This window comes from Stenella coeruleoalba (genome assembly GCF_951394435.1).
Source record: "Stenella coeruleoalba genome assembly, chromosome: 9".
NCBI classification, from domain to species: domain Eukaryota; kingdom Metazoa; phylum Chordata; class Mammalia; order Artiodactyla; family Delphinidae; genus Stenella; species Stenella coeruleoalba.
In genome coordinates, this window is record NC_137155.1 from 85,294,338 (window position 1) to 85,318,630 (window position 24,293).

Sequence of the window (24,293 nt, forward strand, 5' to 3'; positions counted from 1 at the left end):
CAAAGAAAATTTCACCTTCACAAAAGTACAGCCAAGCCCCAGGCATCGGCCTGTAATAATCATATATTGTTCAAATAACCCACTGTGAAGCATGCTGTTCTGCAGGCCTTCTAGGTAATAGTCTCTAGTTACAACAACACCCTGGCACATCCCCACTTACCACATGATGAACTATTTGTGGTACGTGACAATACATGAATTCCTTCCCAACCATCTGACTGTGGGAGGTGACTTTTGAGATGCGCCATTGGAAGTTGATGTTTTGAAAAACTGCAAGAGATTGGTCTTAAGAATCTTTACCTCATCTCTTAGTTTCCCATCAAACCAGCCACCTGGGTCTAATATCACTAGGAAGATTATTTAAAATGTTAGATGATCACCTCTGAATATGCACAACAAAAGTATCTGATAAAACTCAACATCCATTCATGGTTTAAAATCATAGTAAAATAAGGCTAGTAACTTCCTCAATCTAATAACTAACATCTGTCAAGAATAGATAGTAAATATCCTACTTAGCACTGAGAACATTTAAATCATTCCCTTAAACATCTGGAATCAGATTAAATGCTCACTATGTCAGAGATTGCAAAAGCTAAAAGGTCTGGAAAATACTGTGTGCAGACAAAGAGGTGGAAAAATAAGAACTCTCCTATGGTGCTGATAGGAGTATATATTAGCAGGACCCCTTTAAGAGTATGCTGGCAATAGTAGGTGAAGTTGAAGGAATACATATGCTTTAATTAATGCTTTAATTCCGCAACTCCATGGGCTCAAGGAGACATGCATAAAAATGTGTTTTGCTGCTTTGCTTTTAATAGAAAAAGGATTAGAAACAACATATATGTCCATCAACAGATATATAAATGTGATATATTCTTACAATGGAGAAGTACATAGTCGTTTAAATGAGTCAACTAGAACTACGTGTATCAACATGGATCCATGGCAGAAAAAAAAAAAAAAGCAAGTTTCAGAAAGATACATGCATGATACCTTTATATAAAGTTTTTTAATATAAATTTATTTATTTTATTTATTTATTTATGGCTGCGTTGGGTCTTCGTTGCTGCACGCGGGCTTTCTCTAGTTGCAGCGAGCGGGGGCTACTCTTCGTGGTGCACGGGCTTCTCATTGCGTGGCTTCTCTTGTTGCGGAGCACGGGCTCTAGGCACGCAGGCTCAGTAGTTGTGGCGCACGGGCTTAGTTGCTCTGCGACATGTGGGATCTTCCCAGACCAGGGATCGAACCTGTGTCCCCTGCACTGGGAGGCCGATTCTTAACCACCACACCACCATGGAAGTCCCTATATAAAGTTTTAAAAGCATGCAAGGAGTAGCGCTCAGCACCAGAGGTCCAAGGTTAGTATATTCAACCTCTACAAACAGACAGAAACCCCATAGACACTTGTCCTTGAACCTGAGTGATTTGGGGCATCACTCCAGCCCTGAATTGGGGCTGAAGCAGGTTCACATTCTGTGCCTTGGATGACATCAGTGTCTTCGTTGGCTCAAACTGCTATAACAAATACCACTGACTGGGCGGGCTTAAGTAACAAACACTTCTTTCTCATAGTTCTGGAGGCTGGCTGGGGGCCAGTATGGTTGGGTTCTTGGTGGAGGCAACTCTTCCTGGTTTACGGATGGTCATCTTCTCGTTTTATCCTCAAAGGGCAGGGTAAGAAACGGCCAGCTCTCTTCTTATAAAGATATTAATCCCATCATGGGGGCTTTATTCTCATGACTCAATCCCTTCCCCAAAGCCACACCTCCAAATACCATCGCTTTAGGGGCTTCAACATTAGAATCTGGGGGGGAACAGAAGCATTCAGTCCACAGCAATCAGCATCCACCCTTGACTCCTTGGGAATGATCAGAAATCTACTACTGGACCAGAAAAACTGCAGTGTAAAGGGAAACACAAGGACATCTTCCTTTTCCTCTTTTTTTCTCATTTGTATCTTCCAGTCTCTGACCTCCTTTTATCATCCGTTACATATGTATCTTGTAGATATCCAGAAAGCTCTCCCAGAATAGTCCCCCTCTCCCTACGATCAACAGAAATACTAGGAGAGCAAGGAAAATTTGTAAAGTCCTTGATGAGTGGTCACGTTATTTCACAGCCCTCAGCAGAACCTTGGAGTCTAAAGAAATTAACTTTAAGATGACCCAGTTCAACCTGCTTCCTCTCTGAGGTCCAGAGGGGTGACATGGCTTGCCCAAGGTCTCACAACTAGTTACTGAAAGAGCAAGACCCCAATTCAGGTCTTCTGTCATCAAGAATGGTGTTTCTACTGCACCATAGAACTCCACGATGTATGTTCATTATATAAAACCCAAAAAACATCAGCTTGAGTCCCCTCATCCCTGCTGGGGTTCCAAAAATATGAGGTCATGGTTTATGCCACTTTCGTGCTCATGGAGGATCATTTTCAGAATGCCCCCCCCCCCGGGGTCAAAGTCACGCAGGCTGGGATGGCACCCAAGCACACACTGTTGTGCATGCAGAATGCCAGCCTCCGCATTTAGACAATGACTCACCATTTTGAACGTCACTGGGCTTGGAACAACTTGAAAGGGAGGGAGGGAAGGAAGGGAAGGAGGGAGGGAGGAAGGAAGGATAGTGATGTTGAAATCTCGGTGGAGTGTGTTGATGAAGACATGATGCTGCTAATGAAAGGCAAAAATGGATGTTTCCATTTCTGCCCACATTGGCTGATACCCAATTATCTGTAAGACTCTGGTAGCCAAGAATTGTTTTAACAAGGGAAGGACTGAACTATAAATGTAGGAAAATATCTACAAACACCCCCAACTTGATTGCTTTCTGGGTGATTTTGATTTGTGAAGATCAGTGAGGAATACAAATCAGATATAAAAAGAAGTTAGCAGCCCACATCAATGGGTAAAACTTTCACATTGATCAGTGCTGCAAAGCTGGGAGAAATCTCCAGTCCCTAAGCCCCCAACCCTTACAATCTAATGCAGATTCAGATTCAAGATTTGGGACAAATTTAAGACATCCATAGAGAAACATACAAGTAAATGGTACTTAAAGAGAACACCATCTTCTGGCACTGGAGAAAAGCAAAAAGGATGATACAGGTGAGATGGGGTTCATCCAGAAGGACTTCCTGAAGAAACGTGAGGTCTGTGCCATGAGATATGGAAGGAAGGAAAGGCCTGATGGTGAGAAGCCAAGGAGGCAGACGCCCAAGGCAGGTGAACGGCGCTGCATATGCCCAGGGCAGCAGATATGGTGGCGGTTAAGTCTACATCAGCAAGATAAGGTGTTTACATTCACTCATTTCTCTATAAACAGTGATCTCAGGAAAGAGTAAGGCAGGGACCCTCCATTCTACAGAGGGGGAAACAGGCTTAGTAGACTAAGTGGTGTGCCCTAGGGCTCACAACCAACAAGTGGTAGAGCTCAGTCTTGAACTGAGGACTTTGGACTCCAACCAGAGAGCATCTGAAGTCTCCTTTAATGACCCTGATAGCCAGAAATAGAAACAAAGTGATAGTTTTTAAAAGAGCCCAGTCAGGTGCAGGCATAGGGTGAGGGAATGCGCTATATCCTTCCAGAGGACTCAAGGGTTATGAATTTGACCTATCTGATTTGTTGGTCAAGAGTCATGGAAAATGGATTAATGAGATCAAGGTCACAGTGTCAATGTCTCAGGAAGCAGGGCTGAGAACACAGCTGCAAGCCACTGTTCACTCAGGTACATCAGTTTGCAAAAGTTTGGGGAGAGGGGCTAACAAATGGTTGGATCCGCACAGATGGAAAAACACCTCCAACACCTACTTACCAATGGATTGTCCCAAGATCTTTTTGCACACGAAGATCAGCACATTGTTAGTGTTAATCTGACGTTAGACTGGACACTTAGTCTTTTTTCCCTGACAGCCTGACTTCAGGAGCTTCCCACTGGAATCCAGCCACATCTCTGCACAGAGTCTTCTATACGTAAACAGTGTTGGGTTCAGATTTGCTTAAATTTTACCCCTAATTAAAAAGGCCAGGGCTTCCCTGGTGGCACAGTGGTTGAGAGTCCGCCTGCCGATGCAGGGTACGCGGGTTTGTGCCCCGGTCCGGGAGGATGCCCATGCCGTGGAGCGGCTGGGCCCGTGAGCCATGGCCACTGAGCCTGTGCGTCCGGAGCCTGTGCTCCGCCACGGGACAGGCCACAGCAGTGAGAGGCCCGCGTACCGCAAAAAAAAAAAAAAAAAAAAAAAAAAAAGGCCAGGGGAACAGTGGGTAAATACTTTGGGTCTAATTAAGTCTGCATTATGAAATGGAATCAGTGTATTCAACTTTTTACATTTTGAAATTCCAAAGTGATCCTATGTTCTTTATCAGCCACAGAGGATGACCCTTTGCATGTGGAGCGTACAAACTGCTCTCAGCTCACCAGCTTGTCAACCACAAAATAAACCAATTCTCAGGCACTGCGAAAGAAGCTGTGTCTTATGCCTTAACTTTCCCCCTCTGCAGCACCATCATCCTCTACCCTCGCGTACACGCAGGGGTCGTGGGCTCCCTTCTTTTCCCTTCTTGCATTTTCTCCCTTGTCAGTGGTTTTCAATCTTCGGTTCTCATTGAAATCACTGGGGAACTTTAAAAATCCCAATGGTTGGGTGCCATGTCCAGATATGTTGATTTAGTTGACTTGGAGAATGGCCTGGTGTCAATTTTTCAAGCTTCCCAGATGATTCTAATGGGCAGCTAAGGTTGCGAATAACTGCAACTAAGTGATCTCATCCAGTGCCTATGTTTTAGATCTCATCTATAGGTTATGACTTGCAAATTTAATCTCCTGTCTTGGGCTCTCTCCCAAGCTCCAGAATCATTCATTCAAACTTCTTACTGATACATCCACTTGGATATCTAAAAGGCTTTGCAACTTCTGCACATGTTGAAAGAAGAACTCTTGACTTCTCCTCACTTTTCTTCCAATTGTAGTAAAGTAACTAAACCAAAAGCCTGGAAGCCATCCTTATTTTCTTCCCTTTCCTCACATCAAATTCATCATTTGGTTTGTTCTACAGCCAAAGTAGATCTCATATGCATTATGGTAGGCAGCTTCCAAGATGGTCCCCAATGGTTCCCACTTCCTGATATTCATACCCTTGTGTAGTCCTCTCCCATACTGTCTCAGGTTGGTTTGTACAACCAATAGCATATGGCAGAGTTGATGATATGTTACTTCAGAGATCAGGATATAAAAAGACTATGACTTCCATCTTGTTCTCCCACCAGCACCCCGACTCTGAGGGAAGCTAGCTGCAAACTGCCATGTTGTGAATAGCCCTTGGAGAGGTCCATATGGTAGGGAACAGAAGCCTCTGGCCATCAGGCAGCAAGGGATTGAGCCTTCCAGCAACCACATGAGTGAGCTTGAACGTGGATTCCCCAGCCCAGTCAAGCCTTGAGATGGCCTTGAGGCGGCCTTGAGGCAGCCCCAGATGTAAGCTTGACTATTGACCCTGAGCCAGAGCCACTCAGACAAGTTGCTCCTAGACTCCTAGCACTCAGAAACTGGGTGATACAAGTGCCGATTGTTTTAAGTTGCTACATTTTGGAGTAATTAGTTACATAACAATAGATACTATACTTACACACATTTTTGTGTCTCCTGGCTACCGTGCTACTCCAAGCCACCTCCATTTCTTATCTGGGCTAATGAAAGTCTCCCAGCAGGTCTCCATTTTTCCACTTCTGCCCTCCAACAATTTGTCATCCTCGTTTATAGTCTTCAAATAGACTTAGTTCAGATCCCTATCCTGTTTAACACCTTTAATGATTTCCTATTTGACTTAGAAAAAACCCAGTTCCCCACAATACTTCTTCATGATCTGATTCCAATCTGTATCTCCAACTTATTCTCATGCCTCTCTTCCCATTTCTTATTGTGTTCCAGCCACACTGGCTCTTCATTTTACACAAAGACCTTTGCTTTTCTTTTATGGTTAGATGATCTTGGGGGAAAGAGGGACATTTTTAATATTAGGAGAACAGGATTCTGGTAACATCACTCAAAACAGAAATGACTTTTTGCTACATCTCTGATAAGTGTTCGTCAAGCTTTGAGGCCAAGTAATGTAGCGTGGAAAAAGAATAGGTGCTTCTGCTTCTGGCAATATGTCGGGATAAACAAGGAGAGAATACCTTCCCAGTACAGAACAACTGAGAATTCTGGATAAAACATAAAACGTATTTTAAAGTGTGGCCGAGCTAGCAGGAGAACAAGGAGTACAATCAGGGGAAATAAAGATAAGGAAGTACAATTCAATGGGGATAACTAAGCTACAAAGTCATTTTCCTTGTGGGAATCTCTGAATTTCCTGTTGGTCTAGGGCCATACATATAAGAGACTAGAGGAAAAAATCCTAGATCCCAAGCAAAATGGGACGTTTATTAACTGGGAAGCCTACAGGGTGATACCTTAGTTGCCCCATCAAAGATTTATCTGGCTCAGACTTGACCCTTAGAGTAGGAAAGTGGCAGGAAAAAAAACCATTCCCCTAATTTTTCCTACCACAAACTAATATTGATGAGGATTTAGGGCTGAAATTCACACCAAAAATAGAGGGTGCCAAACCTAGTTTAAAGTTGTCCTCAATTGGACAGTGCTCCAAACACCTGGCAGAAGAAACACAAATTCTCTCCAAGAAAATTCTCTCTGAAAATTCAACTCAGGCCTCTTGTTATTTTCAGAAATGAACAGCAAAATCACTAAATACATGGAGTACAAGCCAATATTAGTAAGAGTCAACAGAAACAATAAATTGCAGAATCAGACTCATAGAGCCTGCAGGTATTAAATGATTAGAGAAAAAATTTTAATAAGTAGGTTTAACATGGTTAAAGAAATGAGGGAAATTATAGTAATCCAAAGGAGCAAAAGATTAGCAAAGCTGAACAAACCTATTTTAAAGAACCAAATATAACTTCATGAAATAAACACTACGATAAATGAAATTTAAAACACATTGGATGACTTAAACAGCAGGTTAGACACAGGAAGAAAAATGTACCTATTAGACTGGGGGAAACAGCTAAAGAATTATCCAGAATGCATCAGCCAAAAAGGTGAAAAATATAAATAAGATGTTAAGATACATGAATGAGAGAATGAAAAGATGCAACTTATGTATAATTGAGGTTCCAGAAGATGTAAATAGGGAGAAAAGATTGAAGAAATATTTGAAAACAAGATGGCTTAGAATTTTCCATAGTTGACACCACTTCTCAGTTTCAGGGAATCTAACCTATTCCAAGCAGTACGCATCATAATGAAGCTATAGAAAATCAAAGAAAGAAGATCTTAAAAATAGCCGGCGGCGGGGCGGGAGTGGAGGGGTGGGGGTGGGGTGGGGGGTGAGGGGGTGGGGTGGGTGGGGTGGGGTGGGGAAACACTATTAAGGAACAGTGATTAGGCTGACAGCTGACCTCAACAGCAACAACGAAAGCCAGAAGTCAACAGAATGATATCTTCAAAATGCTGAGAGAAAATCGCTGTCAACTCAGAACTGTACTAAATACGAGCACTGAAACTATATTTCAAGAACAACAGGAAATACAGCATTTCCAGACATACGAAATCAGAGTTCATTCAGTACAATAGACCCTGATTAAAGGAATATCCGAACTAAAGGATATACATTAAGAAGAAGGAAAATGATATCGAAAAAAAGGACAAAAAGAAAGAAGGACTGGTGAGCAATAAGAAAGAGTAAACTTGTATGTAAATAAAAATAAATATGACTATGAAACGTAAGTATCTGATGTGTGGGATTAAAATAAAATCAAGCTAAAAAAAGAGAAAAAGAAAAATACTGCATTCATGGAGTTTAGTTTCTAATGGGGAGAAACTGAAAACCAGCAATCAGCAAAGTTTAAAGAAAAACAAAACAAAACAAAACAGATCATCCGAACAGTGACAAGTGCCACACAAAGAATTTAAATAGGATGATATGCGAGCCTAAGACTTGGGGGCCACTTCAGACTTGGTGATGAGGGAAGGTGACATTTAAGCTGAGACCTGAATGACAGGAAGGAGCCAGACACAACATAAAGTCACAGGAAACAGAATTCCAGGCAGAGGGAAGAGTTAATGCAAAAGTGCCACATCTATCTGACTCAATTTCTCTGAGCTTCAATTTCTTCACCTATAAAATGGGGATAATATTTTCCTCATATTTGTTGTGAGGCTTGAATGAGCTTTTTAAAGTACTTTAAAATATCTGAATTATCATACATGATAATTTTATTGAGGCAGCCTAATTTCCTGTGAAGAATACAGATTTTAGACTAGCCAGACCAAGACTTAAATTCTTGGCCTGACAATGCCTGTGTGAACACTCTGAGATCCAGTGTCCTTAGATGGGAATGGTGTGCTTGCCACAAGGATTAAAGGGTGAAACATTCACACAGAGCCTAGTACTGTGCCTGGCTCAGAGAAGAACTCCATAACTATTAGTTTCCTTCCTTTCTCTCTGCTAAAATGTTACCTTTTCTGTAAAGGCTCCAATGGCCTCCTCATCCTCCACTCCCCGACTCCAGCCAGAAGTTCTCTCTCTTCTCTGCTTTCCCACTGTTCTTTATCTGTAAGTATCTCTCAGTGACTCCAATTTTTTTGTTTTTCCATTTCTCCCAGGGGTCTGTAAAAGTCATTCCACAGACTTTATTCTATCCATCTTTTACCCCTCACAGTACCTAACCTAGGATCTTGCATATCATAGGTATTTAATAAAATGTTTAAATGAGTGGAAGAATAAACATATGAATTAGAGTTGGAACATCACCACCACCAGGGAGTAGCTATTTCATAAAGCAGCTAATTGCATGGCTATTGCTGTTTAAAACTTTTCTCTCCATAGTGGCTGTATCAATTCACATTCCCACCAACAGTGCAAAGGGTTCCCTTTTCTCCACACCCTCTCCAGCATTTATTGTTTGTCGATTTTTTGATGATGGCCATTCTGACCATGTGAGGTGATACCTCACTGTAGTTTTGATTTGCATTTCTTTAATGATTAGTGATGTTGAGTATCCTTTCATGTGTTAGTTGGCAATCTGCATATCTTCTTTGGAGAAATGTCTATTTAGGTCTTCTGCCCAGAAACTAACACAACACTGTAAAGCAATTATACTCCAATAAAGATGTTAAAAAAAAAAAAAACCCAAAAAACCTTCTCTCTCATATCAAGTCAAAATCTGCCAGTGGTAGATTTTCATACAAAAGGCCCCCAACAAATCACATCTCTGGTATCCATATATTGATACTGTCTCCTCCCACCTTGACCTTGGGCTTGGCCATATGACTCACTTTGGTCAATGGGACAAATATGGTGCAAGCAGAGGCTTGGTAAGTCATTGTACCTTGGGCTTGCCCTCTTGGATCACTGCCATCAACATGCAAGGAAGTCCAATTTTGCCTCCTTGAAGATGAAAAACCATATGGTCTGAAGGACCCAGCTAAACCCAGGGCCTTGTCAATTCACAAGAGGACTGTAGTCATATCAGCCCAGGCAAAACCAAAAGAAGAACCAACCAACCGATCCATAAAATTATGAGAAATAATAAATCATTGGATTAAACCAGTACATTCTGAGGGTGATTTGTTATACAGAAATAGATACAGAAACACTTGCCCTCCTGGCAGTGCACCTCTCGGACAGAACCCAGTCCCATTAGTCTAGATGCTCTGCTTCCATCTATGCAGCAAAGTCAGTTCCATGTGGTTTTTTTGACATCTCCATCACTTGGTAGTTTGTATGGCACTCAGCATCATAAATCCCACCAGGCTTTTTCTCAGAAACTGTTGTTAACCCACATCTTCCAAATCCTACACATGAAACTTGATACATTTGAACCTATGTGTGGTTTCCTATTAAAATGATCATGATAGTTTTGGCCTATCGGGGGCTATCTAAAACTGAATTCTACACAGCAATGGACCTCTTATTGTTAAATTCAATGGTCAAGTCTCAGTCTTCATCTTATTGATGTATCAGCAGCATCTGACCTAGTTGATCTCTCCTTCTGGGGATGCTTTCTTTCCTTGGCCTCATGGGAATCCCTCTCTCTCGGTTCTCATTCTATCCCCTTGGATGCTCCTCCATCATTGCTGGGTCCTTGGATTTCTTCCCTTTTTTATATACCGTCACTCCCTAAAGCCATCTGTAGGCTGAACCACTCCCAACACTATTTCTCCAGTCCTAATTTCTCCCTGACTTTCAGATGCCTGTATCCAACTGCCTACTGAATATCTCTAATTACAGAATGTGTGTCTTATTTTTTTTTTTTTTTTTTTTTTTTTGCGGTACACAGGCCTCTCACTGTTGTGGCCTCTCCCGTTGCGGAGCACAGGCTCCGGACGCACAGGCTCAGCGGCCATGGCTCACGGGCCCAGCCGCTCCACGGCATATGGGATCCTCCCGGACCGGGGCATGAACCCGTGTCCCCTGCATCGGCAGGCGGACTCTCAACCACTGTGCCACCAGGGAAGCCCATGTGTCTTAAATTTAATCGATCCAAAATAGAACCCTTAGCTTTTCCCAAACTCCTCCCCACGTCCATAAATAGTGACTCTAGTCTCAATGTTCCTGACTGCTCAGTCCAAAATCTTTGGAATCATTGACTCTCCTCCCACATTCCATGTCTGATTGATCAGAAGATCCTTACAACCCTACCTTCAAATGTCTACAGAATCCTACCATTTTCACTACCTCCATCATGCACACCCTAGTCTAAACCACCACTGTCCCTAACCTAGACTATTAGAATAACTTCTTGTCTGGTCTCCCAGCTTCCACCCTTGACTCCCCACAGTAGCCTGTTCTGCATATGGTAACCAGAGTAACTGTGTAATTCCTAAGTCAATCATACCTCTCAACTGCTCAAAATCTTCCAGTGGCTTCCCATGTCACTGGAGTAAAATCCAAAGTCATGACCATAGTCAGAATGCTCTATGAGATCTGGCCTTAGCTACCTCTCTGACCTCACCTCCTACAATTCTCACCTCCACTCTCTCCACCACCACCACAAGTGGCCTTCTTGCTGTCGTACAAACGCTCCAAGCATACAAGACAGTCTTTGCATTGCTCTTCCCACGGCCTGAAAACACCATTCTCCTCAATCTTAGCTGGTGCTCTCTTCTGCTCAAAGTGCACCTTATCAGGGAGGCTCCTCTCTGAGATCGGTGATTACCCCCATCCCAAGCCACTTGGTATCTCTTCTTACCCCACCCGACACTTTGGTCCATTTCCCTCACTAGCATGCAAGCTCCACAGAGCAGATGCTTTGTTTCGTCCTTGCTGTATCCTCAGTGCTAGAACCAAACCCAGCCCAGCCTAGGTGTTCAGTATGAATAAATGAATTCACTACCTCTTCTAGCTTTGGACCATCGCAAATTATATATTTGTCCAAGAAATTTATATTTTTACGTAGTCAAAAGGATACAACCAGAAAACAAGCTCTGTGGTACAAGCAGTGGAGGTCATAGTCTTAAAGATGAATAACACTAAGTCTAGATTATGGAAGACCTTGCATGACCATCCAGAACCTGGAGTGTTCACCACAGGAAATGGGATGCCATTAAAGGTTTTTAAGATTTTTAAGTGTAAACTGATAGAATCTGTCTTATAAATAACTTTTATTGCAGACATTTAAAAAATCCTACTCAGATCAATTTGGAAGCAACTTGACACTTTCCTTTTTTATTAACTGGATTTTAGAACGTGTTGACAAGTATCGTTCATTTTGAACAGTCCTATGTAATTCTCTGGATCAGGGCAGGGACCGGCGGGTCATCTGCGAACAGATGCCTGTGGCTGTGAACAAACAGATTTTTGCATCTGGGTCTTCTGACCACATTTTACACTTATAACACATGTACTTCTTATCTAACACCTGTGCACAACTATATATAGCATACGAGGGATGGTGTTTTCATATCATACATGTAGGTTCTTGCCAGAGCTATCTTCCGAGCCAGGGAGTCTGAGAAAAAAGCTGAGGGAACAGAGTGGAAGTTGTACCACGCACACCAGACTCCAATGAGCTCACACGTGTTAACCAATATACCACCCGACAGCTGCCTGCTTTGACAGCTGCAGGGGAGCAGCCGAGACAGCAGGAGGCTTTGCCGTGTGGACAGGCTCATGGTTGAGAAGGGAGCAGTTGAGGCCACGCCGAGCATTTGTTCATTAACTTCCTCTAAGTCAAGTGGAAAACAACGGTGGCTGGAGCAGAGGCCCTGAGACACTGTCATCGTGGCTCTGGCCACAGCGGCCAGCACCCCCGGGGCTGGCGGGCGGCGCTCCGGGGCTGAGAAGGGCCCGCGGGAGGGAAAGGCAGAAGTGGCCCTTCCTTACTGCTGCTCCCAGAGAAGGCCTTCAGCATCCACCCACCCTGCAGGCCCTGGTGCTCAGGAGCTGGAACCAGAATCGGTTCCCTAATGTAACTAGGAGTGTTATTTACAGTTAGTTTCCCCCTAATTGAATTGTACCTGCCCTTGCTTCTAGTTTTCTCACCTCTCTTCCAGTACAGCATCGAATCCTTCATCCCTTGACACGCACGCACTCTCCTTCTCTCTCCCGTGCCCCCTCCCCCTCTCTCTCCCTGCCCTTTGGTCCTCTCCCCACCCTCCTCCCCTGCCCCTCCCCTCTCCTCTCCTTCTACTGCCTGGCTTCTCTGGGTGAGTCCCTCTCTGAGATCCCCTGCCCTTGCTTATTTATTCCTTACACCTGAGCCCAGATCTCTGGTCACACCAGCAATTCCTGTGTTACTGGTGCAAGGTTATGTATGTGGTTGATGACAGAAACAATTCATCCTAAGGCTAACTATTCTGTTGATGTGCAGCCTTTAGCAGCTGAGAAGCCTTAAGAAGACTTACAGACACGATACACCGACACACAAGCTGAAGGAATTCAGAGAAGGGAGAGAGCCATGGCGGGTAATCTCCAACGGCCCCTCAGAGCAGGTGGGCTTTGAGTATTGAAGGAAGACTGAGTGGCCTGAGGAAGCTGGTTCTGGGACGCAGCGAGCTTACACTGCTGTGCGCTATCTTGGTGCTGGGCCCCTCCTCTGTGAATCGTGTTCAGGCTGGGGGCTGCGGAATGATTTGCGGGAATTTGCTCAACTCCCCAGGTCACTCCCAGTATTTGTCCCCTCCCATCAGAAAAGACACGAGGCCAGAGAGGGAGAAATCAACAGGTCTGGAGCAGCACACAGTTCTGGGTTGCCATGGCAACCCCCTTTCCACACAGCCCCCTGCCTCCTCACCAAATGTTTATCCCAGAGACACTCAGGAGACATGGAATAAGCCCTTAGACCCTGCCCGGCCCCAGGAATAACGCCTCCCTTCCCTGCCCACGCGAGTCTAGCCATAGCCAGGGGCCGTGGAGGGGAGGGAGGGCACAAAGCTTCGTTTCAAGGAAAAGCTGGAGATGACCCTTCAGCTACAATTTCCCCAGTTTCCCTCACCTGAACAGCTGAGTGGTACAGGGCTGGGGAGCTGTGATTTCAGGAAGTTGGAAAGAACAGGAAGCCACAAAACCCATATATATTAAAACCTACACATTTTACAGATTAAGAAAACTGGGGCCCAGAGAGAAGTAGGGGCAGAATATGAACCGAAACCATATTTATCTTATAGCTTATTTTCATTCTTAACTATTAAGTAATTGTTTTTAAAGGCTCAGTTAAAGACATTCTTTCATTAGAGGGAAGAAGACGTAACTAGCTTTTTGGATGGTACCAGGAGTGTGAACTCTAAAATAGTTACCAAAAAGATAGCTGAATAAGACTGTCCTTGACCTTCATATGCGAAAACCTAGGCTTCTGGGGGCCCATTTGGGTTCTTTCTCTACTCCAAGTCACTTTTACCTCAGAGCCTACATGGATTGGTAAAGCTGATTTTTCTCTCCATCAGGATAGCTTTAAAAGTCACTGGTCAAGGAACAGTACTGCTCTTCATTGGTAAGATTCATATTTTATTATTTACTTATTACGTTTCACAGTAGTCCTAACATAGTTCTATTTACAACCCTGAGGCCAAGTGTAGCACACCCGAGAGCAATGACGCATCCGTGACATCACAGGTAAATGGACAACAAAAGTCTGTCCCTGTGCCTCTCCAATCATGGGAACTTACCTAGTTAACTCATTGTCCTTAGAAGAGGGTATTTTTCCCAAATGGAAGGCAAGTCATTTAGGCAGGAGAAGAGTTTTTAAGTTCACTGATGTAACATTCCTTCTGTTGTGTTCTCCATTAATGAAAGTTTTTCTTTTTTTTTTTTTTATATTGGAGCATAGTTGATTCACAATGTTGTGTTAGTTTCAGGTATACAGCAAAGTGATTCAGTTATACATATACATGTATCTATTCTTTTTCAAGTTCTTTTCCCATTTAGGTTATTACAGAATATTGAGCAGAGTTCCCTGTGCTAAACAGTAGGTCCTTGTTGGTTATCTATTTTAAATATAGCAGTGTGTACATGTCAATCGCAAACTCCCAATCTCTCCCTCCCCCCACCCTTCCCCCGGTAACCGTAAGTTCATTCTCTAAGTCTGTGAGTCTGTCTGTTTTGTAAATAAGTTCATTTGTATCATTTTCTTTTTTAGATTCCACATATAAGCGATATCATATGATATCTGCTTTTGTCTGACTTACTTCACTTAGTATGATAATCTCCAGGTCCATGCATGTTGATGCAAATGGCATTATTTCATTCTTTTTATCCATTAATGAAAGTTTAATTATTAACATCTGGCATTTGAAGACATCAGTCCTGCATAATGGCACTCTTCATTTCCATTCATTCTTTCCTCTCTTTGGGGAAGCTCACTGTCAGCTTCAGCTTAGATCTTTCATTAGCATTTCTTATGAGGTTCTGGAGATTTTACAAGGGAAACTGATAACTTCTTAAACTTTTATGCAAATAAGTACTCAGAATGCTTGCCATGTTTAGTCACTACCTTGCTGACAATTAAGTCAACTCTACCATTTTCACAGGGTCACGGGAAGTCTGGACATTCAGTGACTATAGTGAGCGTGCAGAAACTTAGAGCCAGCATTTTACAACATCAAAAGCACTTTCCAAACATTTGCTCATCTTATGATAATCTTCTCCAGATCAGCTAGACTGAGAGACACAAACAGGTCTGTGTCTTGGCTATATTCCAGCCCTGGTCCTTATCATAATGCCTGGTACGTCGGAAAGGTTTTGTCAGTTTGGTTGAATGAACGGATGCCTTCCCTGAACCATTCAGTGGAGATTCAAACTTAGAGGTTAAGAGGTAGCTGGTAAGTATCACAGTCTGGACATAAGGACAAATCTTTGTCTACTAATAAGCTTTCCAGGCTCCTAGTAGACCATTACCTTGTTAGAAAAAAAAAAAGGGGGTGGGGGGGTGTTAGCACCAGCAGCCCTTTTTGGGGGAGGGAACAGTAGGAAAAATGGAGTCTGTTGTTTGGTTTACAAAGAGTGTAAATGTCCCAGCTGGCAGATCTTAGGGATTATTTACCAGATACAACATGGTAACACGTGAAGATGGAGCCAGAAACATGTTAGGCCCAGGCCCAGCACTGTTCTTGCTGCCTACTTTGCACTGTTGCTGTGAGCATTAAATGTGCTGATAGTTATTTTTACGTATTGCCTTGGCTAGGCTGTGGTGCCCAGTTGCTTGGGTGAACATCAGTCTAGATGTTGCTGGAAAGCTATTTTTCAGGTGTGATTGATATTTAACTCAGTAGACTTTGGGTAAAGCAGATCACCTGCCATATGTGGGTGGGTCTCATCCAATCAGCTGAAGGCCTTGAGAGCAAAGACTAAGATCTTCTGAAGTTCTCCTCAAGACTGCAACACACAAAATGTGCCTGCGTTTTCTAGTCTGTTAAGGAATTCAGACTCAAGACTGCAGCATCAACCCTTCCCTGAGTTTCCAGCCTGCTGGCCTTCCCTACACATTTCAGACTTGCCAGCCCCTGCAATCATATGAGCCAGTTCCTTAAAATCTCTCTCTCTCTAGATAGATACAGATATAGCTATAGCTATACATATATATAGATAAATGGTATGCACGTGTGTGTGTGTGTGTGTGTACTACTGGTTCTGTTTCTATGAAGATCCCTGATTAATATAGTAAGTCAAGCCCCAACCCAGCCCCTGACAGAGAAAGTACACAAATGTACATTCTCTTTCATTACCTTCCCTGAATCTAGCTCCATCTTCCTACCAAACATAGGAATGCCTGCCTGCAAGATGCCAAATGGGGCAAAGATCCAGCGACATCAATGACCTTCCCAAAGTCGTGACCAGCCCATAACAATGTTAGGATCCAAATCTCCATCTTCTGACTCTTCATCTGTTTCTTCCTCTCCCTCCTGTTACCAACCCACCTTTCCATCCCTAACCCACCCAGATGCTATGCTCATTTAACCCTAGAAATCAGAGGTCCCCTCTGGCAAGATGGAGCACAGTCACTGGGGTCCACAATTACACTTTAACCTTGGATACTGACTTGGGATTTCTCTTCATCCTGGCACCAGAAAGCACTTCAGTGAGAGCTCAGCTATCTCAGTTTGTATCCACACTTGAAGCCCGTCACACAGTGAGCTGGGCCCATAGCCAAGTATCACTGCTGTGACATCTGCCTCTAAGAGCCTGTGTCTCTAGCACTTTTTTCTTGATTTTTTTTTTTGTTTATGTTCAACCTGTCTGTCTGTGGTCAGTTAGCTCAGTCACATAGCCAGTGTTAAAAAAGACTCATATAGTAAAGGATTCTACTCTACTGTATAATTACCAACGGCAAAGTCTGGGGGTACGGGTGTCCCAAGACCACCCTGAGGTTCAATAATTTACTAGAAGAACTCATAGAGCTCATTGAAAGCCGTAATACTCACAGTTATGGTTTATTACAGCTGAAGAATGCAGATTAAAATCAGCCAAGGGAAAAGGTGCATAGCGCCAAGTCGAGGAAAGTTCCACATGCAGAGCTTCCACGGAGCTGTGAATAGCGTTAACTGCTCCCAACAACGGTGTGTCACATACGCACAGAGCACTGCCCACCAGGGATGCCCACCTGAGCCTTGGTGTGCAGTTTCCACTGGGCTCCACGGCTAACTGCCATCATGGCTGATGCCTCTGGAGGCAGAGTAGATACCACATGGCCCAAAGCCCTCATCGTAAACCACATTGTCCTGGGAGGCTCAAGGTCCCCAGGTAAAAGAAAGACACTCTTAGCAAGTGCGACATTCTAAGGGCCTCGTGGTCACTTCCCAGTAGCTGAGGGCAAAGTTTAGACCCTTCTTTGGGCAAGCTTCCTTTCTTCACTATACACCCCCTTTCCCCGGCACCCATGGTGCGTCAGGGGGTGCCACTCAACTCTGGAGTAGTCTACAGCCACCTACCACATTCCTAAGTCTGACTTGTCCTTTGGAAAGGAATGTTTCTTGTCTCAGGGGACCAGGAGAGGGACTGGGGATGACTCCATGCTGGCCATCCCTACTGTGGACATTTAATGGGATGGCAGGTCACTGTGAGGTCCACCAGGGGGTGCTGTGGCTTGTCCCTTGGCCTTCTTCACGGGAACACTCAGACGGGGGTTAGCCCAGAATCCTTCCTGTCCCAGTGAACTAACCAACTCATTCCTTCCTGCCTGTTATAACCCCAGCTCAACAGACAATGGCATCCTCACTCATTTAAAAATGCCTCTTCTTTCAACTGCCTAGCTTTCCACATTTGTTATGTCAGAAGTAATCCACCAATATGTAAAATCTACACATTACTGACATTAAGTAGTAAAACCGCTTAAGTTTTACAGGTGAAGACCCCAGAACACCTTGGGGGCTCAACACAGGCACCCCTTTTCCCACGTGTAAGGGAGAGAATCCAGACTAAGAAGAAGACAGCTGCAGGGAGGAGGATTTTAGTCACATGAGAAAAGCCAGAGCTGATGGCAACTGAGACAGGTGAGGCGAGGGAGGCCGGTGGGTGAGCCATGTGCGCGGGTTCTGCCCTACAGGCCACACGCAAGCAGGTACAAACACCCCAAGGGTGGACGCTGGGCATTACTGGCAAGGTGTGTGGGCTCCTGCAGCCCCACCTAAGCACTGCCGGGCATCCTCAAGCGAACTTCCCCTCTACCTCAGGAACGGGCACCCAGGTGAGGTCACCTTCCTGGTGCCCTCCGTCCGTCTCACAACTCACGAAAACAGGACCTGCCCCAAGTCCCACCCTCCAGGGCCCTGGAAGGGAAGCAGCAAATCCACTTTGCTAACTGGAACTAAGGTGTTACAACCAATAAGATCAGCAAGCAACATTGTCCCTTTACCAAGGGCCCCAGTGCCTTCACTCAAAAGAGACCAGTGGCAGAAGAGACGTTCTCACTTTCATAAGTGGCTTCCTTGGCCTAGCACCAATGCTGCTCACAGAAGCAAAGAGACTCAAAGCAGCTGACCAGCACAATACCTTTATGCCGTCTCATGATCCTCCAAGAATCATGAAGACATAAAATACATTAAAGAGATTCTGTAAGGAACCTGGGCTTGCCATGTTTCAGATGTAGCAGAATCTGATTCTAGAAGCCTGGAGAGGCCAGCTTACCCCTGCCTTACCCCAGCTGTGTCCCTCTGCGGCAAATTGGGTCTCTCCTCCCTCTGTGTTCCCACAGAACCCCGCTTGAGCAGACCCAGCCCTTGTGTCCCTCTGCCTGGCATTATCCTGTGAATTCTGGGACAGGGAGGGGACCTTGTCTTTTTCACCTCTGAGTCCTCTAGGGCTTAACAGGTCAAAATGGAATTGCCAGCACCCTCCCTGGGCCGCCCCAGCCCTGATTCTGATTCCCAAGCTATAGGAAAGAGGGCTGCCATGTTCTCACCTCCTGACTAGGTCAGGCCCACCTCCACTCGCTTCTAGAGTGGGGAGAGCATGTGGGTGACCTAGGCAAAGGCCAGGTGCACAGCCCCCAGAAATAAAATGCAAACCGTGACAATCTGTGAAGACTGGATCTTCAGGATTGAAATCTCATCTTCCCAAATAGTGAAGGGGCCAGCTGATCAGAGACACCTGTCCCCAGGGGCGCCCTGACAGCTGAGTTCAACACTGTCTCCCCCCTATTCCCATGGAGGTAGCAACAGCTAATATCCAGGGGTCAGGAGGACCTGGCACAAGATTGAAATGTACTTTACACAGATGATTACCTTTCAGATGGTCCTATTCATCATCATAACAAAAACAAGCAGTTGACTGGAGTTCCATTCCTGGTTCTTGTGTCCCAGGGGCTGTGGACTCAGTCTTCCTCTGCCCCACCTCCAGGGACCAGGAACCAAAGCTAGACCTGGCTGCTGCTGAGACATGCCATCCACACTTTCATCTCTACTCTGTCATCGATTATCTGTGACTTGGAGCTGACTAACCTCTTCCCCTCCGATTACTTCTCTCTAAAATGGTAGTAAACCAACTCCCCAGAGGCGTCCTCTGGAGGAGCAAGGTGACACATGCCAGGAAGAGCCAGGCACACCTGCAGACGCAGCACGCACTATTTTTATGTCTTACCTGAAACCGACAGTCTCTCCACGGAGTCTGCTGTGTTGGCTTTTCTGCCCATAATATTTGTGGTCGGATCATGTCTGTATTTAAACCAAACACAATATTTAAGCCACCAGAAATAAGAAAACAAAGAGGGGAAAATTCCATCACATACGTTTTTGGGTTTTTTTTTTAAGTCTATTCGTCCAGATGGTGGTCATTAACAGGACCGCCTGTCTGCACCTGTTACTGTTTACGTAACAGACCCCACCTATAGGCATGCGCTCGGCACGTTCTGGATGAGCCTAACAAGTGATGCTACAGGAACAGACACAACCTATAGCTCTGGGAATCACAATTTATTTCTTTGGTAGAGATAAGAATAGAGCTCTTGGTGCTACAGGGACCTGCAAAGTCAATGACAGCTTGGCCTGAAAGCCTCAGGCCCTCACATCCCTGCCTTTGATAAAGCTGCTTCCGACCCTGAACATATGTCCCTGCTTATAGTAAAATCAGCCCCATCAGCCAGTTGGTGTTTCCTAAACATCCCCATGCCAGGGCCCCACTCGAGACCTACCAATCTGAATTCTTTGGAGAAGTACCTGGAAAAACATCTACTGGGCTGGCCAAAAGGTTCATTCGGTTTTCTCCGTAAGATGGCTCTAGTAATACTTACTTGTCTTTAACTTCATCTGAAACAATTTTGTTAGATTGTATGTGACAGCTGTCATATCAATGTCCATTTTAAAAGAGACTTATCAAAATTAGTGAATTTTGGGGAGCCATTTTAAGATTGAAGATGGAAGGAAAAAAGCAACATTTTCAGCATATTATGCTTTATTATTTCAAGGAAGGTAAAAATGCAACTGAAACTCAAAAAATGATTCGTGCAGTGTATGGAGAAGCTGCTGTGACTGATCAAACATGTCAAAAGTGGTTTGCGAAGTTTCGTGCTGGAGGTTCCTTGCTGGAAGATGCTCCGTGGTCGGGTAGACCAGTTGAAGCGGAGAGCGATCAAATCGAGACGTTAATTGAGAACAATCAACGTTACACCATGCTCAGCAGCCATGGCTCACGGGCCCAGCCGCTCCGCGGCATGTGGGATCTTCCCGGACCGGGGCACGAACCCGTGTCCCCTGCATCGGCAGGTGGACTCTCAACCACTGCGCCACCAGGGAAGCCCCCGCATGTTTCTTTGATGACCAGGCAAAAACAGGTACAGCTTGGCTGGGAAGTTCTGATTCATCCGCCATATTCACCAGCCATTGCACGTTTGATTTCCATTTATTTCGGTCTTTACAAAATTCTCTTAATGGAAAAAATTTCAATTCCCTGGAAGACTGTAAAAGGCACCTGGAACAGTTCTTTGCTCAAAAAGATAAAAAGTTTGGGGAAGATGGAATTATGAAGTTGCCTGAAAAATGGCAGAATGTAGTGGAATAAAAGGATGGATACATTGTTCAATAAAGTTCTTGGTGAAAATGAAAAATGTGTCTTTTATTTTTACTTTAAAACCGAAGGCACTTTTTGGCCAGCTCAATGTTTTAAACACCCATGTGATTCTGACACTGGGTTGAGCTTTGGGTCTTCTGGACTGAAAGAAGCTCAAGGCTTTGAGTGGAGACCTTGGTTCTGTTCCAGGCTTGGCGATAACTTCCTGTCCTTCCTGTATAACTCTGGGCAAGCCACTGTCCTCTGGGCCTGACGGTCTCTCAAATAAGGATATTGGACTAGAATAAGTGATTCCTGCTTGTGTTCCAGGAGCCCTAGGGTTTCCTTGGAGGCTCCAGAAGTTTCTAAATGGAAAGTGGTAGAAATAGAGTAGTTTGGGCTCTGGGTTCCCTGCCTCAAGAGTTAATCATGGGGCTGCTAAAAATCTATTGACAACGGTCTGACATTAAGCAAGAGCAAGTGGGAACATCTGCCTGGGATACAGGAAATACACAGCCCTGGATGTGTTCAAGGTGGCTTAAATGAGCATGATTATTCCAGAAATCACATTTTTAAAATGTGAATCCCTGAGGGAGTCAGGATTTGGACTGTGGGACCTTGAGAGTAGTTAGCACTTCATTTTTGGGAGCCGTGATTTCCTCATCCTTCAAAGGAAGGGGTAATGGACTCCATTTAGGGGGTCTCACATTTTGCCATTCCAGTGGTGAACATGGTCTGCATTGCATCCACCCCCCTACACCGTGAGCAGACCCAGGTAGGACCTGTGCCTAGAACCAGGGTGAGTCAGCTGACCCCCCTGGGAACCCAGTGCACAGCCTTGACCTCATTACCATTTGCTCTGGAATGAACTGTCTTCCCAAGTGCATAAGCTGAAGCCCTGACCCCAAAGGTGATTGTATTTGGAGGTAATTAAGGGTAAATGAGGTCATAAGGGTAGGGTTCTAACCTGATAGGACTGGTGGCCTTGGAAGAAGAGATACCAGCGAGCTCTCTCTCCACACATGCATGCACCCAGGAAAGGCCATGTGAGGACACAGTGAGAAGGTGGCCATCTGCAAGCCAGGAAGGGAGTCCTCACCAGAACTCGTCCATGCTGGCACCTGATCTCTGATTTCCAGCCTCCACTGTGAGAAAGTGCAGAAACTGTGAGAAAATAAATGTCTGTAGTTTAAGCACCCCTGGTCTGTGGTATTTTGTTATGGCCGCCCCAGCTGAGACACCATCACACCATGACCAGTTGAGTTCTTCGGCCATGGTCACTTGAAGCAGCCCACAGCTGTGTGTGCGTGGCTCCTTCTGCCTCATGGCAGCTACTTCATCATAAGAAAGTCACTTGCTCTCATTTAGAGTGTCTGTCTTTTCTCCCACACTAATATGCAAGCTCCCTGGGGGCTAGGGGCTTGACATCCTTTTTCTTTCTTATCTGCAAAACTCTCACAAGGTCGGCCTGCCAGATATTTTACCAGAAGAAGAAAGAGACCCTCCGAAGTTGGTGGCTCATGCCGGGTCCCACCGCATGGAGAGAGGACCCTTGGCAGGTGGTGCGCCTCCAATTTCTAGCTCTGGGTGTTTGCTATTGTGCTCTTTTCCTTTGGGGCCTCAGCTCAGTGAGGACCTGTTGATGGAGTGGCAGTGGGGAGGGAAGCAATGGCTTCCTGGTGCCTGACAGCTTCTTACCCTCCAGGACAGGCGGAGCTTAGTTCTCAGGACCCAGGAGTTGGGCATCCTTGTGCAGTAGGACTTGCAACACAAAAGGAGTGGATCCCCACGGTGGGCTGGGGAGGGGCTGGGCAGAGCAGGCAGGTGCTTCTGTGTGTCTCTCCAGGAGGTCTTGTAGAGCGAGGATGCTGTCTGCCAGGTAAGAGAGGCCTGTGGGTTCTGGAGCACCAGGCATGAGCCAAGTTGATAAAACACAGTATTAATAAGGTTACAATTTTTGGGTTGGTTCCTATACTAATAAACACCTTAAAATTACTTGTCTACAGCATTTACATTTAACTAAGCTCTTTCAGAAACAATGTCATTTATTACTTACAACAACCCTGAGAGGCAGATCTTATCCCCGGTTTGCAGGCAAGCAAACAACCTCAGCTGTGATTAACCAAATTTACATGGTTTTTGAGTGGCAACACCAAGACATGAAGCCCTGTGTTCTATCCCATGTCCAGTGTTCTATTTCATCCTAGGTTTGCTTCACACAGAAATCAGGGTTAGCTACAAGCTACTTCTCAACTCAGTCCATGCCTTGGAATCTGTGCTATTGGCTTCAGGGTGTGAAGTAAGCCAGGTGAAAACCTGGATGGCTTGATGTAACGAGGTGCTTCCAAAATGGGGTTCCAGGGAACCCGAACTCCTAGCAAGATGTTAAAACATCCTTTTTATTTTAAGTGTGGGGCTGTTCTACAAGTCAAGTTTGGGGAATGCTACATACAGTCTTTCCTTCCTAGGAAATTATGTTAGCACTTAAAGGCTCTGAAAAGTCCTGCAATAAAGAAGCTGGCATGCATTTAATTCAGCATTTGACAACACAACTAATTTTTCAGTCAGTGAAAAACGTTTTCATTTGACAGCACAACTAATAGCAGCATCTTGGTCTAGAGAGAAGGTGATGCAGGGTGTAGAAATGTCAGTGGCTAAGAGAACAGGGGAGAGAACAATATGCCAGACATAAAGGATTACTGAATTGAAAGGAATTAAATGTACAGTCATTGTCAAATAAGCACGTTTAAATCCTCTCTTAAAACTTGTCACTAAAAATACTTCAGCTAAGTCTCTTTAAAGTATTAACTCATGTCATTGTTTACGTGTAAGTGTATTTTCACTTACAGGATTAGTAAACCAAACATCGATTGCTTTTTGTTTTTATTTTCTCTCATAGTTTCTGTACTTTCTGAGTTTACAGATAAGAATCATTTATAAAGCAATTCAAAACAAATAATTTAAAATAATCTGCCATCCAACAGCTAAAGATTTAGGAAAAAGGGTGGACGCTGGAGCACCCAGGGAACAGAGGGGGAAAGGTCAACGTGTGGTCCACCAGGACCAGACAGAACTCAATAGGAGGTTTTTTAAAACCGAGAGTGACTGTGTAGGCATGGGAATGTAGGTCTTAGAAATGCAGATTTCTGGATAGAGCAGCGCTGAGACCCCAGGTCTGACCTCTGTGTGTCCCTGGGCAGACTAGAGACCCAGAAGAAGGGCAAAGACCAGAGAACCCAGGGGAAGCAGAACGAAGAGCAGGACCTAGTTCACAAAGAGGGAAGCGGGGAGCAGGGCAGCCGCAGGATTCGACTCTGTGGC

The 24,293-nt window shown here is 44.7% G+C and overlaps 1 protein-coding gene across 6 annotated transcripts in view; it reads right to left on the reverse strand.

Annotated features, from left to right (window-relative positions):
- The window catches only part of CHCHD3 (coiled-coil-helix-coiled-coil-helix domain containing 3), a 538,892-nt gene that overhangs the window by 209,200 nt on the left and 305,399 nt on the right, over nt 1–24,293 (reverse strand). For 3 of the 6 annotated variants that reach the window (XR_013829655.1, XM_079931113.1, XM_079931114.1), the window contains exons 8-10: nt 22,671–22,871; nt 21,940–22,117; nt 19,569–19,642 (exon numbers count right to left, since the gene is read on the reverse strand). Coding sequence is in view for 5 of the 6 variants with exons in the window: in XM_079931113.1 (XP_079787239.1) it covers nt 19,569–19,642; nt 21,940–22,117; nt 22,671–22,871 (453 nt within the window). In the remaining variant the exon portion in view is untranslated. Of the gene's footprint in view, nt 1–18,399; nt 19,643–21,939; nt 22,137–22,670; nt 22,872–24,293 lie in introns of those variants that run through there. The other 3 variants (XM_079931112.1, XM_079931116.1, XM_079931115.1) reach the window with 3 other exon arrangements.